At 46.1% G+C, this 21400-nt stretch overlaps 1 protein-coding gene across 4 annotated transcripts in view; it reads left to right on the top strand.

The window, feature by feature from the left end:
- The window catches only part of LOC124650251 (protein OPAQUE1-like), a 56725-nt gene that overhangs the window by 28378 nt on the left and 6947 nt on the right, over positions 1-21400 (top strand). For all 4 annotated transcript variants that reach the window (XR_006986936.1, XR_006986937.1, XM_047189796.1 and 1 more), the window contains exons 20-24: positions 177-382; positions 5909-6028; positions 15430-15528; positions 15623-15844; positions 16252-16370. Coding sequence is in view for 2 of the 4 variants with exons in the window: in XM_047189796.1 (XP_047045752.1) it covers positions 177-382; positions 5909-6028; positions 15430-15528; positions 15623-15844; positions 16252-16370 (766 nt within the window). In the remaining 2 variants the exon portion in view is untranslated. The remainder of the gene's footprint in view (positions 1-176; positions 383-5908; positions 6029-15429; positions 15529-15622; positions 15845-16251; positions 16371-21400) is intronic.

Here is a 21400-nt window from a genome sequence, read left to right as displayed (position 1 = left end):
ATATCAGATTAGAGGGAGCAAACAAAGGATTACATCTTCTGCCTGGATACATCTTATTCACACCCTGCCATTTCTCTCTAATCTCGTATAATGTCATAACAAATAAAATGTATGGGAACTTGCTAATCTGGTGACAGGTGCGCTACGTTCAAACATGTCTGGTTATTGTTTTGCAGGTTGTTTAGCACGAAATGTGCTGGAAGCGAAGAGACAAGTTGCAGCAGCTGTTTCAGTAGAAAAATATGCTCGAAGATGGTTCTGTCGTTGTGCATATTGGCATCTACGTTCTGCAGCTATTGTCATCCAGTCTGGTGTTCGATATATGCTAGCAGTTCAGAGCTTGCTTAACTTGAAGAAGGATGAAGCCGCTACTATTATCCAGGTCCGCTCATCTTTGAGTCTGTTGAACCAAATGAATATTAGTTAACAAAGTCTAAGTGTACCCAACTATTCTTCTTCCCCATCTCTTGCACATTTATTTCGACAAAATGCAAAAGGCCTTTGCATGTCATTTCATTGAAAAAGTAGAAAGTGTAGAGTTACAAGTCTCCTAGGAGGTAAGAGGGGTAAAAAACCCCAGGGTAAATCAGTGGATGTCCCAGGGTGCTCGCAGCAGTACTCGTAACCCAAGACAGGACCTCGTGCCAAACCTGCTGCCAGAACGGGCATGCCATGATCAGGTGATGTGTTGTTTACAATTCCTTGTCACATGGGAGGCAGCACGATTGGTGTATGCACCACTCGCGTTTGTAGGGAATGAGCAACTATCATTCACAGGGGGCCAAAGGTCAACACATGCACATGTGTGTCAAAGTGCAGGAAACCGCTTATAGAGTGGGGATATATAGAAAAGGAGACTATACATCTCTAACACCCCCCTCAAACTCATAATGGAACAACACTGAGTTTGGAGAGGAAAAAGCTATGCTGCGCTCTAGTCTGGGCCTTCGTGAAGAAGTCTGCCAGCTGTAACTCTGAAGGCACATAGTGAAGTGCGAGAACCTGATCTTGCACAGCAGCACGCACAAAGGAGGCATCAACACCTATGTGCTTGGTGAGCTTATGCTTCACCGGGTCACGCGCAATGCTGATAACACCAGTACTGTCAGACAAGAGAGGAGTCGGGGCGGCAGCAGAAACCCCAAAGTTCGCCAGTAACCAATGTAACCAAGTCACCTCTACCGTCAAAAGAGCCATCGCTCGCAACTCAGCTTCAGCACTCGAACGGGAGACTGCAGCCTGTTTTTTGGTCTTCCAAGCAATGAGAGAACCACCAAGAAAAACACAGTGGACAGAAAGAGTCCGACGATCCAATGGATCACTAGCCCACATAGCATCTGAGTATGCATGGAACTGTAAGGAGCTGGATCGAGGAAAGAAAAGACGACGAGAGATGGTGCCCCGAAGATAGTGGAGGACACGGAGGAGGTGACTATAGTGGACTGTGGTGGGAGCAGACATGAACTGACTCAGAATATGGACATGATAGGAGATGTCAGGATGGGTGACAACAAGGTAGACGAGGCTCCCTACCAAGTGACGGAGTCAGGGTACATGAGGAAGGAGAGATCCTCCACAGAGAAGGAGAAAGAGGAGGGACGCGGGTAGAAAGGACGGGACTCATCAAAAATGACATCCCGAGAAATGCGCATCCGACGACTAACGGGATCCCTACACTTATAGCCCTTGTGCTCAGGACTGTATCCAAGAAAAACACACTCAGCTGACTGAGCTATCAGCTTGGTGCGTTCGCGTGGGGCAAGAAAGACATAGCAAGTGCAACCAAATAAGCGAAGGGCTGAATAATCAGGAGAGTGGCCAGTAAGACACTCGAGAGGAATACCACCCTGCAGGCCATGGAGGGCTGAAGGTTGATGAGATAGGTGGAAATAGACACAACCTCAACCCAGAAGTGAGGAGGAAGAGAGATGGCGATAATCATCGCACAAGCCGTCTCAAGCAGATGGCGATGTTTGCGCTCAACCACATCATTCTGAGCATGGGCGCCAGGGCAAGAGTGCCCTGCTCAGCAAGAAAACCACGCAACAGCTGGGAGATATACTCACCAGTGGAGTCAGCCCGAAACACATGGATAGGCGTGGAAAACTTAGTATGGACCATAGCAGGAAAACTCTTATATATCGAGAGGACCTCGCTGCGAGAAGTCATAAAATAAATCCATGTGTGGCGAGAGAAGTCATCGATAAAAAGAACATAGTAGCGATGGCCCCCCTTCGAAGCGAAGGGAGCTGGTCCCCATACATCAGAATGGACCAAGTCAAAAGCACGCTGAGACATAGACTCACTAGTAGGATAAGTTAACTGAGTCTGTTTGCCAAGCCTACAACCTTGACAACCCTGAAGCGAGACATCTCCTGAGACAGACCCCAGAAGACCTCTACGAAGTAAAGACGACAAGCGAGAACCACAAAGCTGACCAAGTCGATGATGCCACTGCTGAAAGGAGGCGGTAGTGGAAGCAGCAAGCACATGTGGATCAGTCGGTGGAGTGGTAGTAGAAGGAACATGAAGCCAGTCGAGCTCCCAAAGTCCTTGGGAGTCACGCCACCGAGGGCTAGCCCCAACCAGTGCCCGAGTGTGAGCATCCTTGACAGAACAAGAATCAACATCAAGAATAACCCGACAACTAGAATCAGTGAGCTGAGCAGCGAAAAACAAGTTCATGGTAAGACGGGGAACATGAGAAATATCTGGAATGGAAAAAGAGGAAGTAGAAAGAGTGCCACGACTAGCAACAAGAAGAGAAGTGCCATCGGCAGTAAGAACATTAACAGGAAGAGAAAGAGGTTGAAGAGAAGAGAGAGCGGAACAATCAGGGGACATGTGAAAAGAAGCTCCAGAATCCAGAACCCACGAAGATGTACCTGACTGTGTAGAAGTACCAACCACAGAGGCAGCAGCGCCTGTCGAAGAAGAGCCAGAGGAGGCAAGGAGGCGCCTAAACCTCGCAATGTCCTGCTCGGTGAAGTCGGTGGTGGAGGGTCCCGAAGAGGGAGCACGAGGACCAGTAGAGACGGTGAGCATGCCACTACGCAAGTCCAGCTGCTTCTTGAAGCAATCAGTCTCGGGGTGCCCGTGCATGTGGCAATACCCACACGGCGGACCAGAACAAGGGCGCCCCCGGCAACGGAAGGGCCGACCTCCACGAATAGGTGGCGTGGGCAAGAGCGGAGGGGCGCTGAAGGGAGTAGGAGCTGGTGTAGCAGGAGCCCGAGAAGCAAGGACAGAGTGGACCCCAAGCAGACCAGCACCACGTAGACGAGTCTCCTCAACCCGGAGCTCAGCCAACACCTCTGAGATAGGGACACGGCCTCGAGCAAAAAACTGAGCACGACGGGGCTCAAACTCCCGGCGAAGCCAAGACAAGAACTCATGGATCGTCTAAAACTCCACATCTGAACGCACAGTTCGACAACACTGGCACTCACCCTCTTGAAGATCATGCTCCTGCCGCAATACTGATAAATATAGAGAATCCCCAGAAGGCTGATAGCGCTGACGAAGGTGAGACCACATCTCAGCGACAGTAGCAATGCCCATAAACTCATAAGAAAACAGTGGCTGAACACTCTGATAGAGAACGGCAGCAGCTCTGGCATCCTCATCACATCACTGAGTAAAAACAGCTAGACTATCACGATAGGGACCAAGTGTCTCTAAATAAGCAAGTATCTGCTGCTCATATGCATCATCATCAGCAGCCTCGGCGGTCTTGGCTGCATCCTGAGCTTGCTAGGTAGCATCAGGGGTAGGAGGCACGAGAGCAATGGGGCGCGGCGGACAGGAGACCTCGCCGGTAAGAAACCCCAAAATCGAAGACCATGCATATGGATGTGCATAAAGGCAGCAACCTTCCCATGGTTGGTGCCATAAAAAATCACCTGGCACCGAGGAATTCTAACATAGACCACAGAAGATGATGCCATAGTGGTAGACTCAACTGTCTGATTTTTTTTACTCACGAGCGAATCTGGTCAACTCTGAGAAATTCTCTCACAGAAGCAGATCGCCCACTCACGAACCAAAGGACCAGCTCGTACACGCACGCAAGAATTGAAGCCAGAGAATCGGCTCGCCTAACGCGCACGCAGGGAAAAGATACAGGCCAGGACAGGTTGTGGCCGCGTGGGATCAGCGTGATCCGGCCGGGACATACGACGACCCTGCGGGAGGAGGGGAGGCCAGGACGATCTGCAGTGGGGACAGGCGGCAGAGGCCAGTCCCGCGGCGGCGTCAGCAGAGAGCCGCGGCGACGGCCTAGAATAAGACCGCGAGGGCGACCCAGTGGAGCTCGATTTGAGCTCGGATTTGACGTGATTTGCCAACAATTTCTTGTAATAGAGTCGATCTCGACCAAGGCAGGCGAGGAGGAAGAGAGAGATGCAGCGACGGCCGGAGAGAGGACGGCGGTGGCGCAGAACAAGCACGGAGTTGCTAGGTGCGGGATTGGCCTAACCGGTTCTGATACCATGTTGGGAATGAGCAACTATCATTCACAGGGGGCCAAAGGGCAATACATGTACATGTGTGTCAAAGTGCAGGAAACCCCTTATAGAATGGGGATATACAAAAAATGAGACTATACATCTCTAACAGCGTTGAACCTCCAAATCAGGCGAGCTGTCTGGTTGGTGAGGGCAGTGCGCTTGATCTCACGCCAAAGCCTGAGGTATTGGCCAATCTCGTGGATGCTGAGGGTGCCATGGATGTCACACACTGATCTCCTGTTGATCTGGGTCCTCCCAGAAGTTAGCCACTTGACCGTCTCCCACGACCATGTAGGTGGAAGCGAAGAAGAGGGCGCGCTCGTCGGCAGAGAATTGGAGTTCAAGGCCACTCCAAGAGCGTCCTTCGTCGGTTCTGCTGAACCACAATCAACGCTCCAGATGCAGCAATATTGTTTCGTTCCATCGCACCAATCAATGGCTCCGTAGTGTTATTTTACAGCTGTGCTCTTATCATTTCAACAACTCTGTAGTTTGTCTCAGCTCTCTCTACTGCTATGAATTCTTGTATTATGGTTCATACCCCTGCCGCCACTGTTTGTGGTTAGGCTCATATGCACCTCTGCAATCGAAGTCTTTCGCTGAAATAAACTCTAAATTGAGGTGTTGTTCGTGTGTTCTGAATATTATTATTTAGATAGTGAGTTTCCTAGTCTAAGTGTGACACCACATCCAACGGTGGCGCAGCACGAAGCCGTCTGCTCCATGTGTTGAATGCCAAGGCCACCATGGAAGATGGGTAACTGACCCGACGCCAGTTGACGTGGCAGTTGCCACCATTCGCGTTGATGCGCCCCACCCAGAGGAAATCTCACTGAATTTTCTCAATCTGCTTGAGGATCTACTTGCACATTTACATATGACTGTTCAATCTAAAGTCTGAAATTAAGCCCCATTACTAAGATTCCCAAGACTTCAATAATTGCATTGATGCTTCCCTAGGAGTTTATTCCGATGGTCAAATAATCGATCATGAAGTCATTCGAGGGACAAGTGTGTTTCTTCCATGCTTTGTATCAGATCTTGACTTTCTTACCTCGCCAGAGGAAGTTAACTTCATCGCTTGGTAGCTCATAGTGGTGAAATACTGTAAATTTGTGCATATGGTTATTGGTTCTTTATTTTTCTCATAAACCAGTTCATGTGCATCTCCACCCAAGTATGTTAATTTTTCAAGCCCCTTCAGAATTTCAGTTTCAAGATAACTGACCCTAAATATTCACCTTTATGGAATGTTTTGGAGTTAGTTCACAAAACTTTTTGTTACACTAAAAGTATACCCCCCTTTCTTTAATTTCCATGAATATGCTATGCTTCTCTATTATTTCCATTGGTCCATCCAGCTACTCTGTACTGACAATCTTTTTCCATCTAATGCACAGGCTTGGTGGAGAATGCAGAAGATCCACAATTTCCATAAGCACTACCGACATGCAACAATCCTCATCCAGTGTTGTTGGAGACAGAAGCTCGCTAAAAGGGCATTGCGGAACCTTAAACAGGTATGGATTTTATACTTATCTAGACTCCCATGTTCCTTCAGTGTGATTAAGGTGTAAGTGGGATCCCACCTAAGTCCCACTTATAGTTCATTTTGCATCTGGTGCAAATTTTGCACTTGTGATGTTGTTGGAATTAGGGTTCATTAGACTGTTTGCAGCAGGAAAACCACTAATTCATTATCCCATTCTCCATACTTTGTATTTTTGAAGCTTTATTTGTTAAATGTATTTAAGTAGTGAAAATACATATATGCAATGAATGGACTTTAAAATGTGCCACTCTCAACCATGAATGGTCTATCGATAGAGAAAAATGGCGCTTTTTACAACGTTGAACTATTGCATAAACTTTTTTTCAACTATAAACTCTAAAACTGTTTTTTAACCTTGATTTCCTTTATCCTCTTGGCTCTATCCGAAACGGTTTTGTGCTGACTGAGAGGACACATAGAATCACATGCCTTGCCATGTCAGCAACTTACGTAAAAAAATTATAGATTTATTAAAAGTTGTGATTTTTAATTATTATTTTACCTGATTTGTTGATTTTTTATGTTTTTATTTAGTTTCTGACATGGTAAGGTGCTGACGGGCATAAGTGTCTCACAAACTAGTGAATTAAGACAGATACAAGTTTCAGGATTTGAGGTGTGAAAAGCATAGCAAAGAATTAAGAAAATAGAGAATTGGATGAGAGAATAGAGATAGCTCTGAGTGCCGGCAGCGGCTAGGGTTTGCTTGTTCATATAATTTGGGAGATAAATATTACAACACGGTTGCACCGGCTTTATAGCATAGCTCAAGCGGGACGGAATTATCACGGAAAGTAGCCTAAAATAACAAAATCTACTGAAACAAGAAAATAAACGGTGGGAATCATTAGCTAACATCATTCAAATGGGACCACCCGATGAACCGGTATCTTGCGATCTCCACCGTTCGTTAATTGACGAAGAAGATGTGTTGACACTTGTGATTTCTCTAAGATTCAGAAATCTTCAGATTTGTGACAATACAATACTCCCTTCTGACGATCACACTTGTCCTCACGTGTGGAAGCTGGGAAAGATATCCCTGATAAATTCAGCATCCTCCCATGTAGCTGTCCTAATTGGTAGGTTCGCCCACTTGATCAACTATTGAACCCCAGGCTTGTTCCTGGGTATTGTTCTCCTTTTCAAGATAGTTTCAGGGTAAACTTGGATATTACCAGCTGAGTCCACCAAAGGTAATTCTGGGATGGGTAATACCTTCTTGCCAATATGCTTCTTCATCTGACTAACATGGAAGGTGGGGTGCAGTTGACAACCTTCTGGCAAGAGAAGCCTGTAGGCAACCTCTCCTACTCTAGCCAGCACTTTATAAGGCCCATAGTACTTTGAGTGCAGTATCAGGGATCTGTGCAAGCTGAGTAAAGTGTGTCTATAAGGTTGTATCCTCAGATACACCATATCTCCCACAATAATCTCTCCCTCCTTCCTATGCTTGTTAGCATACTTCTTTGTTCTTTCTTGTGCCTTTATCAAATTGTCCTTGATCAACTCATTTGCCAGCTGCCTTCTTTGTAGCAGTCCCAATGCTTCTTCATTAGAATTATCTGGCAGGAAACCCATACAGATCCTGGAAGGGTGCCATTTTTAGTGAAGTGTGATAAGAGGTGTTGTACCACCACTAAGCAGAGGATAGCCAGGCATCTCAGATATCCTTCTAGGCATTTGTTGACTCTCGGTTTTCCCATTGGTTGGTGGGTGATATGTAGTGCTCAGGTGCAATTTCACTCCCATTGCCTTGAACAAGTCTTGCAAGAAGATGCTGGTGAAAATCGTGTCCTAATCAGAAACTGCTGAAGAGTTATTGGGTTGTTTTGTACCTTACCTTCCTGGCCCATGTGGCCTAGTTAGAGAGTTACCTTAAGGGGCTATGTAAGGGGCTTTGTTTACGGTTCCTACCCTAGCCCCCACAACATATAATAGATCAGGTTTGCTACTTTCTTTGCTCCACATGGTATCAGATCAAGGGGTGATGGAGGTGGCTATGGCGGTGCCGGCGGCGGAGGTGATGGTGACTATAGCGGCGGCCTAAGGAGTGGCCTGAGCTCGGGGGAGGCAGCACTGGTGGTGCTGCAAGTGGGAAGGAGAGGAAGTTTCATGGAGGAGTGACTGCTGGTGCTGTGCAAGATGGGGTACGAGATCACAACAGCTCTTGAGAAGCTGGCACAGCTTCTTGTGGCCAAGAATGTAGAGAGCACTTTCGCTGATGGGGGTGCTGCTCGTGTTCCACAGGCAGAGGTGGTGCAGAAGGTGGAGCTCATGCCCAATGAAGTGAAGCTAGAAGGGATGAGTAACTACCTGGGTTGGTCGAGGCGAGCATTGCTCATTCTTAGGAGAAAGGGCCTAGCTGGGCACGTTCAGGGAAGCGCTGCTGAATCGAAGGATAAGGAGAGTGCAGATTGGAAAAAATGGAGTATGACAGACTCCTTGATCTTTGCCTGGCTGCTGAACTCTTTGACCCCTTCTATTGCTGCTTCAGCTGAGGGTCTTCCAAATGCCTTGGAGGTATGGAGTACTTCGTCAAAAATGTACTATGGTAAGGGAAATCTGATGCTAATGGCACAAATTGAGGACGTAGTGCATGATTTGCGTCAAGGTGAGAAGGGCCTGGTGGCATATGTGGCTAACTTGTAGCGTCTCTGGGCTGATTTGGATCACTGTGATCCTCTTGACCTCCCTCACTCAGATTGTGTGGTTAGTCAAACAGTACGTGGAACGCCGTCGGGTGATGAAGTTTTTGAAGGGATTATGAGCAGACGTGCTGCCTTATGCACCAACCCAAGCTTCCTTCTCTTGACGAAGCTATTGCAGCCATGTCACAAGAGGAGGTTCGTCTGAAATCTGCTGGAGGCAGCGAACAGCCAATGCAGTCCGCCTTTGCAATGACCACAAGGAAAGAAACAAGAGATTGCTTTACCTGTGGTGAACTAGGGCACATAAGCAGATTTTGTACTGCATCAATCAGGGGAAGAGGAAGAGGATACAATGGTGGTTACAACCAGCGAGGTGGTCGTGGTTGGGGTGGCAACACCAATAGAGGTTGTCGTGGCTGGGTTGCTGGTCCTCAGCCTGGAGAAGGTGCTCACAGGGCAAATATGGATGCACCAAGTGAAGGCAAACAACCAGTAATCGGAGAGCCTAGAGAGGGACCAGAAGGTACTACTTCAAGCTTTAGCAATTTCGCCAACTTTGTCGACACAAATAAAGGTAATACAGAGAATGCATCACTAGCGGCACATTGAGTTAATAGAGGATGGGTTTTAGACTCAGGGGCATCCAAACATGGTATTGGAAATCTGAAAGAATTTGAATCCTATATTCGATATCCCTCCACATATCAGGAGACTATACATACAGCAGATGGCACAACAGTAATCCTGTTATTGAACTATCATCAGTGTTGTATGTGCCTGCCTTTCCTGTGAACTTAGTGTCTCTCAGTGCGCTGGTTGATCAAATTGACTGTGAAGTTACCAACAAATATATGTGCTCGATACAGGAGAGGGTGACGAGTAGGAACCTTGGGACTGGGACTAGGAATAGAGGATTGTGGTACATGGACCGCAGCGTGCCTGGCCAGGATGCGAATCAAGGATTAGTGGCTGCAACTTAAGACAAGGAAAGTAGAGCTCTAATTCATCACTGTCGAATGGGACATGTATCTTTTGAAAAAATGTATCAAATATTTCGTGATGTAATGAGTGGTGTTGACAGAAGGAAGCTCAAGTGTGATGCTTGTGAGTATGCCAAACACACTAGAACATGTGAGTAAGGGGATCAGAAGTATATCTCCTTTTGTGTTGGTTCATTCTGATGTATGGACATGTCCAGTGGTATCTATAAGTGGTGCAAAGTATTTTGTAACCTTTATTGATTGTTACTCATGGATGACTTGGATCTATCTCATGCGACACAAGGATGAAGTGTTCCAGTGTTTCAAAAAATTCCATGCTCTTGTGAAGAATCAGTTCATGTACAAATACAAGCTATTCGCACTGACAATGGTACGGAATATGTTAACAAAATATTTGGTGCTTTCGTGTTTGAGCAAGGAATCTTGCATCAGACATCATGTCCATATACGCCTCAACAGAATGGTGTGGCTGAAAGTATTGGGCTGTTTTGTACCTTACCTTCCTGGCCCATGTGGCCCAGTTAGAGAGTTACCTTAAGGGGCTATATAAGGAGCTTTGTTCAGGGTTCCTACACTAGCCGCCACAGCATAGAATAGATCAGGTTAGCTACTTTCTTTGCTCCACAAAAACTATGGAACTTGGAGGGCCATGTAATTTATGCACATGATCAAGGTACATGTCCCACTTTCTTCACGGTGTAGTGCTCAAGTGCAATAAATGGGCAAATTTAGTGAATCTGTCCACAACTACAAGGATAACATCTTTCCCTTCGGACATTGGCAAGCCCTCTACAAAATCCACAACAAAAGAAGCCTGGTGACCGGGTGTATACGTGAGCACGCATCCATTGGCTGACATGTGTCACGTTTAGCAACCCCGTGTTATCATCATTGTTGGGTTAGCAAACCACATCAGCACTAACAACACTTCCAAATCACGTAGGCACTACCAATCATTGAAACGCGGTTCCCACAACCCACGCCAAGTACGCTTAGCGATGCATAAGACAATGTTAAGGCAACATACCCAATTGACTAGAACCGGATCTCAACGCAGATCTTGCGGCATCTAGAGGGTGCTCACGTATACACCTAGTCACCAAATCCTCTCTCAAATCCACAAATATGTGTGTTCATGTTTGATCAGGAGTTTCCAATGGCAGTAATGTAATCGCATCCTCTCTCTCATCCCAACCCAATGAAATACCAGATTCACCCTTTTGTAGGTGGCAGCTTCCCCAGAATGTCCACCTAGAGCAGAATCATGAAAGGAAGATGTGATTTGTGTTCTCAAGCCATTGTCAGTTCCCACAACTATTTTCTCCTTATATCTGTGAATTCCATTCTTCAGGGTTTAATGTGCTTCAACATATCTATCTATTGTCAGGTTCGCAATAATGGCAAGGCAATGCTCATCATTTTCATAACTTGCAATTATTTCACTGATCCATTTTGTAACTGATGTAGAGATTGCCATGATTGTATGTGCTTGTGGAGCTCTTGACAGGCATCTGCAGCTTTGTTCTCCCATCCCTTCTTGTACTCAATATTGTGATCATAGCCTAGTAATTTAACTACCAGCTTATGTTGCACTCCCTCGGTTAATTTCTGTTCACGGATGTATCTGAGGCTCTGCTGATGATTCCTGATAATGAGTGAGGACCCAGGAAAGTAGTGCTTCCACTTTTTTCGCGAAAATGCAAAAGCCTTGCGTTTCGATGCATTGATAGAAAAGAAGGTTATCTATACAATTCCAAGAAAGGACCAACAACACGCCATACAACTCAACCCAGGAAAGCTAATCTAAGGGAGTAGTTGGCGAAGACCCCGGGCCCGTCTGCCCACTGCCGCGCCTCAGCCGTGATGTCCTCGAACAGGGAAGCCACCGAGGGACGCGCATTGTCGAAGACTGTAGCGTTCCTATGCTTCCAAATTCATGATGTAGTGAGCATGATCAGTGATGAGGTACCCTTGTGCAGCTGGCGAGGGGCGGTCCGCACCATAGCGACCACCACTCTGCGAAGTCACCCTCAACTGTGGGTGGCCCTGAGCTGGACCGAATCCACGACAGGACCTCATACCAGATAGTCCTCTAGAAGGGACATCCGGTGAGAATGTGCGCCATAGTCTCCTCGGATTGGTCGCACAACAGGCATGTGGTAGACCACGACGCGCCAGCCGCTCACTCGTCCAACATCTATCGAGGCAGGCCAACCATATGAATAACTTCACCCTAGGCGGCGCCCAGGATTTCCAGTTCAGCTCCCACGAGCCTGAAGTAACCGCCCCTAGAAGAGGGTGTCATAGCAGGACACCAAGTAGAGCCAAAGGGCTAGGCGCACCAACTATGTCCAAGATCCAACTACGCTCCACCAGCGCCTGCTGCTTGGGGATCAACGCATAAACTTCAGGCGCTATCTCCCTGATGGATTGACCATCCACCCACCTATCCTCCCAAAATAGGGTGGACGTCACATCGCCTACCACCATGTAGGTGGAGCCGAAGACATCCAGCTCTGCCTTGGAGAACTGCATATCGAGCCCACGCCAAGGTCGCAAGGGTTCGGTCCGCATCCTCCACAACCAGCAAACCCTCAGGCTGATAGCGGTGCGGGCAAGGTCCGGGATCACCAATCCACCAAACCGCAGCTGGAGGCACACCCTGGACCAGTTGACGTGACAGTGTCCGTCACTCGCGTTAGCCTGCCCGCCCACAAAAATCCGCGTAGGATCTTGTTCACCTGCTTAAGTGCTTTCTTGTTGAAGGCAAGCACTATGAGCTGGTGCAGCGGTATGGCCGCGAGCACAGAGCCAACGAGTCTCAAGCGCCCCGCCCTAGGCATCATGGATGCCTTCCAGGTAGGCAGCTTGTTCGCCAACCGATCCACCACAGGCTGAAACGCCTCACCCAACAGCAGTCTGATCGAGAGAGGGATGCCGAGATACTTCACCGGGAAGGGTGCCAACAGGCACTCCATAACCGCGGCCGCACCATCGTCCTCCTCCTCCGAGCATGCAATAGGGGAAACCGACCACTTATCGAAGTTGGTATGCAGTCCCGACGCTTCCCCGAAGAGCTTCAGAATGTCGTGGATAGCACGCAGCTCCGTCTCATCCGGATGGCAAAAGATGACCACGTCGTCAGCGTAACGCGAGACCGACGTGACCAGCTCCCTCCGTGCCAGGCGCCGAAGGATCCCCAACTCAATGGCCTTAGCAAGCACCCTGTTAAGCATGTTCATAGCTAGCACGAACAACGAAGGCGACAGTGGATCACCCTGTCTTAGGCCTCTCCTATGCCATATAGGGGGGCCTGGCTCGCCATTGAGCATCACCCTAGTGCTCGTCGTGGACAGTAGAATAGCCACCAACTCGCAGCCCAAACCCCATCTTACGGAGGACCTCAACAAGGAATCCCCATGAGATGGAGATGAAGGCCAACACTATGTCCAACTTGAGCATCACCGCGGCTCCTTCATCCAATTAAGGAACCTAGCTGTCTGCTGAACCAACATGAAGTTGTCGTGGATGCACTGCTTGCGAATGAAAGCACATTGGTTGCGATCCACCAGCGACTCCATCCCGGGGGCTAGGCGAGACGCCAAAGTCTTTGCCACTAGCTTGGCAAACATATGTATTTGGTTTATCGGCCGGTAGTCACCCAACGCCGCCGCATCTGGGCGCTTAGGCAGCAGTATGCCCGCACAACGTGAACAACTTATCGAAAACTGCCATGAAATCCTCTTTCACTATCCCCCAACAGCTCTGGAGGAACTCACCCGTGAACCCGTCTGGGCCTGGCGCTTTGCCATGGGGAAGCCGCCTAACAACCTCGCAGATCTCGTCCTCCGTGAACGCAGCCTCAAGCTCGGATAGGTCAGTGCCTTGGTAAAGGCCAGTGCCTCGGTAATGACCAGCGCCTGCTTGTCATAGGCTGACGTTGCAGCTGCCTTTGGGCCAATGGCCTTGCTCATAAAAGCTAAGGGTTTGTGTTCTTGCATTAGGACTGCACCAATAGCATAGCCACATGCATCAACCTCTAGTATGAAGGGCTGTTTGTAATCTGGCGATGCCAGCACCGGGGCTTGAGTAATGATCAACTTGGGCTTCTCAAATGCGTCTTGTTGTTTTTCTTCCCATACAAAGGCATTCTTCTTTAAGGCTTCAAACAGTGGCTTACAGATTTCTCTATAGTTCTGGACAAATCTCCAATAATATCCTGTCAGGCCTAAAAACCCTTTGAGCTGTATCACATCTCTTGGTGCTGGTCATTGAATCATTGCTTCCATTTTGATAGGATCAGTGGAAACTCCTTCTGCACTAATTGTGTGCCCCAAGTACTCGATCTTGCTCTTTGCAAAATCACACTTGCTCATTTTAGCATTCAGTTAATTTCATGGCATCCTTCTGATATGGAGGTAGCCTGTACGGCCTTTTGTTGTCTGGCTTGCTACCTGCATGGAGAACTATCTCGTGATCACACTCCCTCTCAGGTGGTAATTGTTCAGGTTCAGTCAACACATCTTGAAATTCAGTTAACACCTCATATACTGTCACTGATGTTACTGTAGTACTCTGAGCAGTGTCATTCACAGTGTGTGTATAAAGGACTGCTCCCATTGCTCCTTGCTGTAACAGCCCCATGTCGTCTTTAAGCTTGTCAAGAATCAAGAGGAAAAAGGAATTTTACCTGAAAAGCCTTGTGCTTCTCCAACCTGACCTCAGATCCTTGTCCCAAACGCCTCCACAGTTCCCCTAGTTTAGAATCTTGTTCCCCTTGTCTCCGGAATTTTACAGAAGGATGGGCCTTTCAACCCTTGACTAAGAAGCCAACCGATCTAAATCTAGAGCCAAGGTCGAAGCTCTGATACCAATTTGTCACAAATCAGGAAATTAAGACGACAGATACAAGTTTCACGATTTGAGGTGTGAAAAAGCAGAGCAAATAGATGAGAAAATAGAGATAGCCCCGAGCGCTGGCGGCGGCTAGGGTTTGCTTGTTCATATAATTTGGGAGATAAACATTAAAATGCGGCTGCGCTGGTTTTATACATAGCTCAGGCGAGATGAAATCATCATGGAAAGTAGCTTAAAGTAACAGAATGTATTGAAACAATAAAAGAAACGGCGAGAACCGTTAGCTGACATCATTCAAATGGGATCTCCCGATGAATTGGGATCTTGCGATCTCCACCGTTCGTTAACTGACAAGGAAGATGTGTTGACACTTGTGATTTCTCTCAGATTTAGAAATCTTTAGACTTGTGACAAAGTCATCCAAAACTCTTGGGTAGGGCCGAGGGGGTAAAGTAAAACTGATTCAAGAGTGAAAAGTGAACGTCTGCAATATTTCAGGGGTGAAAAGTGGACTCTTTTCTTTCTTTCATTTTTACCGTGAGATAATTTGTGTCATTTACCTATGTTTAAATATTTTTCATACAGTTGAGGTACCCTTTACAGTTCTTATAATGTTAAGTAAAGACTCAGCTCCATATCATATACAGTGTATATATTTGGTATTATAGACGTTCATATTTTTGTCATATACTTGGTCAAAGTTTACAAAGTTTTTTTTTTTTGCGGGGAAAGTTTAGAAAGTTTAACTTAGAATAAAACAAATATGCACTATATTTTGATGTGGAGAGTACTATATTGGTACCCTTACTTCAAGTCTGCATAATCGAAAACGTTAAATACTGAACTTATCTATTTTCAAGGCTGCTTATGAGACTGGAGCTTTACGTGATGCAAAAGGCAAACTCGAGAGGAGCTTAGAAGACCTTACTTTGAGATTCACCTTGGAGAGGAGACAAAGGGTACTGTTCTATGTGATAAAGATTCCTGAAACAGCATTCTTTGGGGTGCCAAATATTTGAATCGCTCATTCTATACTTATGTGTATGTACATAGCTTGCTGCTGAAGAGGCAAGGGAACTAGAGGTCTCGAAGGTTCTTAAAATCTTGGAATCATTAAAATCCGAGTTAGAGGCTACGGCTGAAGAAAAGAAAAAAAGTTACAAGACAATTGCCTCACTCCAACATAACTTAGACTTGTTGACCAAGGATCAAGAAGCACTTCATAATAGCCTTACTCAGATAGAGGAAGTAAAGAGGGAGAATATTTCATTAAAGGTGTTCTCCACCCATTACATTTCAATGTATTTTATGTCTCTCTTTCAAGTTAGAGATCTATCGAATTTTAACACCACCACTCCAAATTTGACGAATGCGTGAATTTTCTTTAGCTCCTAAATGTCAGGCTTATGATCTTTAACTTTTCTTTGAAGCTCAATTTATGATCATTCATCTTAATATCAAAATATAATGGCATTCTTGACCTTGGACTAGCGGTTTCCTGCAATATGCATTTAGGTGCTTGCCACAAATATTAAAAAAATTGCAACCTTTAACGTGGTTGTAAGCTTATTATTCCTGTAAAATAACTTCATATACAAATTCTGGTACCTGCTATTTAACTATTTCATAGGTTTGTTAAATTTTTCTTGTTCAAAAGGTGTTGAACCTTATCATCTGTGCAGGCAAAGAATATAGAACTAGAGCAAGAGCTCTTGAAGGCTCAAGAATGCAGCCATGATAATATGGACAAGTTGAATGGTGTAGAAAAAAACTACGTGCATCTCCGGGATAACTTAAAAAGGTAAATTATTTTTCCTTACAACAATATCTTTTAGACGGAAGGCTCGAAATGAGCTCGGCTTTGAATTAACGAAGCCATCAAAACACCGAAACCTACACAAGCGCACCAAGCGCACACCGAAACCCACAACAGAAGACAACAAATAAAATGTCAAGCCGAAGCGCCAGCTTGATCCATGAAGAGGGAGCCTCGTCTTGTGTTGCACCAGAGCAATCACGACCGTGTCCATACCAACAAACCTCCACCGCACCAGGACTGCAACCCAAGGGGAACTCAACGACGGGCCGACCACCTAGTAGAGCTTGAGGAACCAAAGGAGGGGGTCTTGCGGCGACGCCTCCAAAAAGGTAAATGGCACAAGAATGCGTCACCGTCGTCGGCAAAGAGACAAAGGTCTTGCAAAGTTTTCACCCAGACCCGAGAGCCACCACCCCTGGAGCTCGGGCTAGGTCTAGACCAAAAACCCAACATCTTCCCCTGGCGTTGGGATAGGCACACCGGCAACAGGTACGTCTAGACGCCGGCCTACCAAAGCCCCCAAGGCGCTAGGGAGGACATCAACTACCGCAACAAGCCGTGTAAAAGCAGCTAGGCCGACGTTGCGAGAGGGCTGTGATGGGATTCGTAGCATAGAAAACAAAAAATTTCCTACCGCAAGAACGAATAACAAGCCAAGATCCAATCTAGAAGACGGTAGCAACGAGAAGATCATGAGACTAACCCTCGAAGATTTCCAAAGCCTACAAGATTAGATCTCGTTGTGGATGTAGTCGATCACTTGCCGCTTGCAAAAGCGCGTAGAAGATCTTGACGGTGCCACAGTCGGGCAGCACCTCCGTACTCGGTCACACGTTCGGTGTTGATGACGACGTCCTTCTCCCTGTTCCAGCGGGCAGCGGAAGTAGTAGATCCTCCTCGGAATCCCGACAGCATGACGGCGTGGTGTCGGTGGCGGTGGAGATCTCCGGCAGAGCTTCGCATAAGCGCTATAGGAGTAGTATGAGGAGGGGGGCGGCTAGGGTTTGGGAGAGGGAGCTAGGGCTACGACTTGTGCACTTCTTGGGGCTCCCCTTGTTGCGTTGTATTGTATGACATCTCATACCAACCAATCTGGTACAAATACCCAAAAATTTCATTATGTGACCAAACAAGGAATACATCCATAACATGTATATCATCTATATACACCTGAGCTAGACTTTCTAGTCTTTTCTTTCTTTCCGCCAAAATATCTTTTGTAGTTTCTCTTTTAGCTTTCCTCATTCTCAGAAAACACTTCACCTTCAATAACTTCTAGGTTTGTTGGTCAAATACCAATAACCTTGAAGTTCTTACTTTGAAGTTGATCATCATATGACAAGTGTTCCAGATTTCACTATTAGTAACTTTGTAATATGATGAACAATTTCACTCATAATTTTATCCATCATATCATGACGACTTTCCGAGACCATGTCTGTACATGCTAGGCTCGTAAAGTTTAACCTCGTATTCGCATGTGCAAATCTGGCTTGCACCCGTTGTATGCACACGTAGAATCTATAACACCCGATCATCACGTGATGCTTCGAAACGACGAGTCTTAGCAACGGTGCATACTAAGGACGATCACTTCATGGATATGCGAATATCGTACGTGCCCAACTAGTTGGAGGATCGGGACGCCTGGCGTCTTCAACCTTCGTACATTCCCATAAAACTTATGAGTTTATGTAGTCTCACTAGATTATATTCTATCATCTTGCAATAAGGTCTCAGATATCACATATATCTCATACCTTGCTTATTTCTGAAAACAAAATTTCCAGCTCCTTACTTTTCAAATGGATTTGAACATCAAGTTTCATGGAGACAAGATGATTTTAGATACTAATTGAAACCATTTCTCTTTGAATTAGCAATGTGAGGTTTACTAAAAGTTTGCAATAGGACTTAATCATTTCTTGATTCTTTAACAATACGGTACCAGTCCGTAAAGTTTCTTGTCAGACTTAACAGTATTTCTATCTCAATTACAAGACTACCGCATGGTAGGAAACAGATGCCAATTCTACAAATTTAATTCAAAATACGATTCAGACTATGTTCATGATAATTAGTTCAAGTTTTAATGTAATTACTAATGAACTCCCACTTAATACAACATCCCTCATAGTTGTTAAGTGGTACACGATCCACATCCAACTACACCAAAACCGATCATCACGTGAGATGATGTAGCTTCAATGGTGAACATCAACATGTTGATCATATCATCCATATGACTCGTGTTCAACCTTTCGGTTTCCTGTGTTCCGAGGCCATGTCTGTACATGCTAGGCTCGTCAAGCAAACCCAAGTATTTCCGCGTGTGCAACATGGCTTACACCCGTTGTATGTGAACGTAGAATCTATCACATCCGATCATCACGAGATGCTTCAAAACGACGAACCGTAGCAACGGTGCATACGAGGGGAGAACACTTTATTATCTTGATATTAATGTGAGGGATCATCTTATAATGCTACCGTCGCGATCTAAGCAAAATAAGATGCATAAAGGATTAACATCACATGCAATTCATAATGTGATATGATATAGCCCTTTAGTCTTTGCGCCTTTGATCTTCATCTCCAAAGCACGGACATGATCTCCATCATCAACGGGCATGATCTCCATCATCGTCGGCGTAGCGTCAAGGTCCATGGCGCCGTCTTCATGGTTGTTCACCGTGTGTAGCAACTATTACAACTACTTCGAAATAATACTACAACATGAAATATAAAGACAACCATAAGGCTCCTGCCGGTTGCCACAATACAATAATGATCATCTCATACATATTCATCATCACATCATGGCCATATCACATCACCAAACCCTACAAAAACAAGTTAGACGCCTCTAATTTGGTTTGCATATTTTACGTGGTTTAGGGTTTTCGAGTAAGATCCAATCTACCTACGAACATGAACCACAACGGTGATACTAGTGTTGTCAATAGAAAGAGTAAATTGAATCTTCACTATGGTGGGAGAGACAGACACCCGCAAAGCCACTTATGCAATACAATACAAGTTGCATGTCGAGCGTGGAGCAAACCTCATGAACGCGGTCATGTAAAGTTAGCCCGAGCCGCTTCATCCCACCATGCCGCAAGATGCAAAGTACACGAACTAAAGACAACAAAGCATCAACGCCCACAAAACAATTGTGTTCTACTCGTGCAACCAATCTATGCATAGACACGGCTCTGATACCACTGTTGGGATTCGTAGCATAGAAAACAAAAAAATTCCTACCGCAAGAACGAATAACAAGCCAAGATCCAATCTAGAAGACGGTAGCAACGAGAAGATCATGAGACTAACCCTCGAAGATTTCCAAAGCCTACGAGATTAGATCTCGTTGTGGATGTAGTTGATCACTTGCCGCTTGCAAAAGCGCGTAGAAGATCTTGATGGTGCCACAGTCGGACAGCACCTCCGTACTCGGTCACACGTTCGGTGTTGATGACGACGTCCTTCTCCCCGTTCCAGCGGGCAGCGAAAGTAGTAGATCCTCCTCGGAATCCCGACAGCATGACGGCGTGGTGTCGGTGGCGGTGAAGATCTCCGGCAGAGCTTCGCATAAGCGCTATGGGAGTAGTATGAGGAGGGGGGCGGCTAGGGTTTGGGAGAGGGAGCTAGGGCTGCGACTTGTGCACTTCTTGGGGCTCCCCTTGCCCTCCTTTTATAGGTGGAAAAGGTCCTTGGGTCATCCAAGACCTGCCCCCAAAGTTTGGGAGAGTTCCGGTAGGTTTCTGTCAGCCGAAACCTACTAGAACTAGGACTCTTTTGCCGAATCCGAATCTGCCTTAGGGGAAACTTCTTAACCCTTAAGGAAAACATGGATACACCTATTATGGAACCCTCTGGACTTCCTTAGACAACCCGGGTCGTCCCAGACACTTCCGGAACCTTCCACAATATTCCGGACTATTCCGGTCCTTCCAAAACCTTCTAGAAGCTCCGGTCAAAACACCGGACTTTTTCCGAACTCCGGAAAATGACTTCACATATATGAATCTTATTCTCCGGACCATTCCGAACCTCCTCGTGATGTCCTGGATCCCATCCGAGATTCCGAACAACATTCGAACTCCATTCCATATTCCATATCTACTTAAAACGACATCAAATCTTAAGTGTGTCACCCTACGGTTCGTGAACTATGCAGACATGGTTGAGACTCCTCTCCGACCAATAACTAATAGCGGGACCTGGAGATCCATAATAGCTCCCACATATTCAACGATGACTTCGTGATCGAAAGAACCATTCACGTACGATACCAATTCCCTTTGTCGCGCGATACTTTACTTGTCTGAGGTTCGATCATCGGTATCTCCATACCTAGTTCAACCTCGTTACCGATAAGTACTCTTTACTCGTACCGTGATATGTCATCTCTTGTGACCTTGTCACATGCTTGCAAGCTAATTAGATGTCATTCCACCGAGAGGGCCCAGAGTATATCTATCCGTCATCGGGATGGACAAATCCCACTCTTGATACATATGCCTCAACTCATACTTTCCGAGTACTTAATCCCATCTTTATAACCACCCATTTACGCAGTGGCGTTTGATGTAATCAAAGTACCCTTTCGGTATAAGTGATTTACATGATCTCATGGTCGAAGGACTAGGTTACTATGTATCTGAAAGCTTATAGCAAGTTGAACCTAATGACTTGATCTTTATGCTATGTTTACTATGGGTCCATCACATCATTCACCTAATGATATGATCTTGTTATTAATAACATCCAATGTTCATGATCAGGAAACCATGATCATCTATTAATCAACAAGCTAGTTAAATGAGAGGCTTACTAGGGACTCTGGTTGTTTACACAACACACATGTATTAATGTTTCCGGTTAATACAATTATAGCATGGGGTGTAAACATTTATCATGAACACTAAGATATAACAATAACCAATTTATTATTGCCTCTCGGGCATATCTCCAACAGGCTGCGACACCAGCGAGGGGTCACGGGGTGA

The sequence above is a fragment of the Lolium rigidum genome, chromosome 4 (assembly GCF_022539505.1).
Source record: "Lolium rigidum isolate FL_2022 chromosome 4, APGP_CSIRO_Lrig_0.1, whole genome shotgun sequence".
Lineage (NCBI taxonomy): Eukaryota > Viridiplantae > Streptophyta > Magnoliopsida > Poales > Poaceae > Lolium > Lolium rigidum.
The sequence above is the reverse complement of the archived record's forward strand: the minus strand, read 5'-3'. Positions and strand labels throughout refer to the sequence as shown.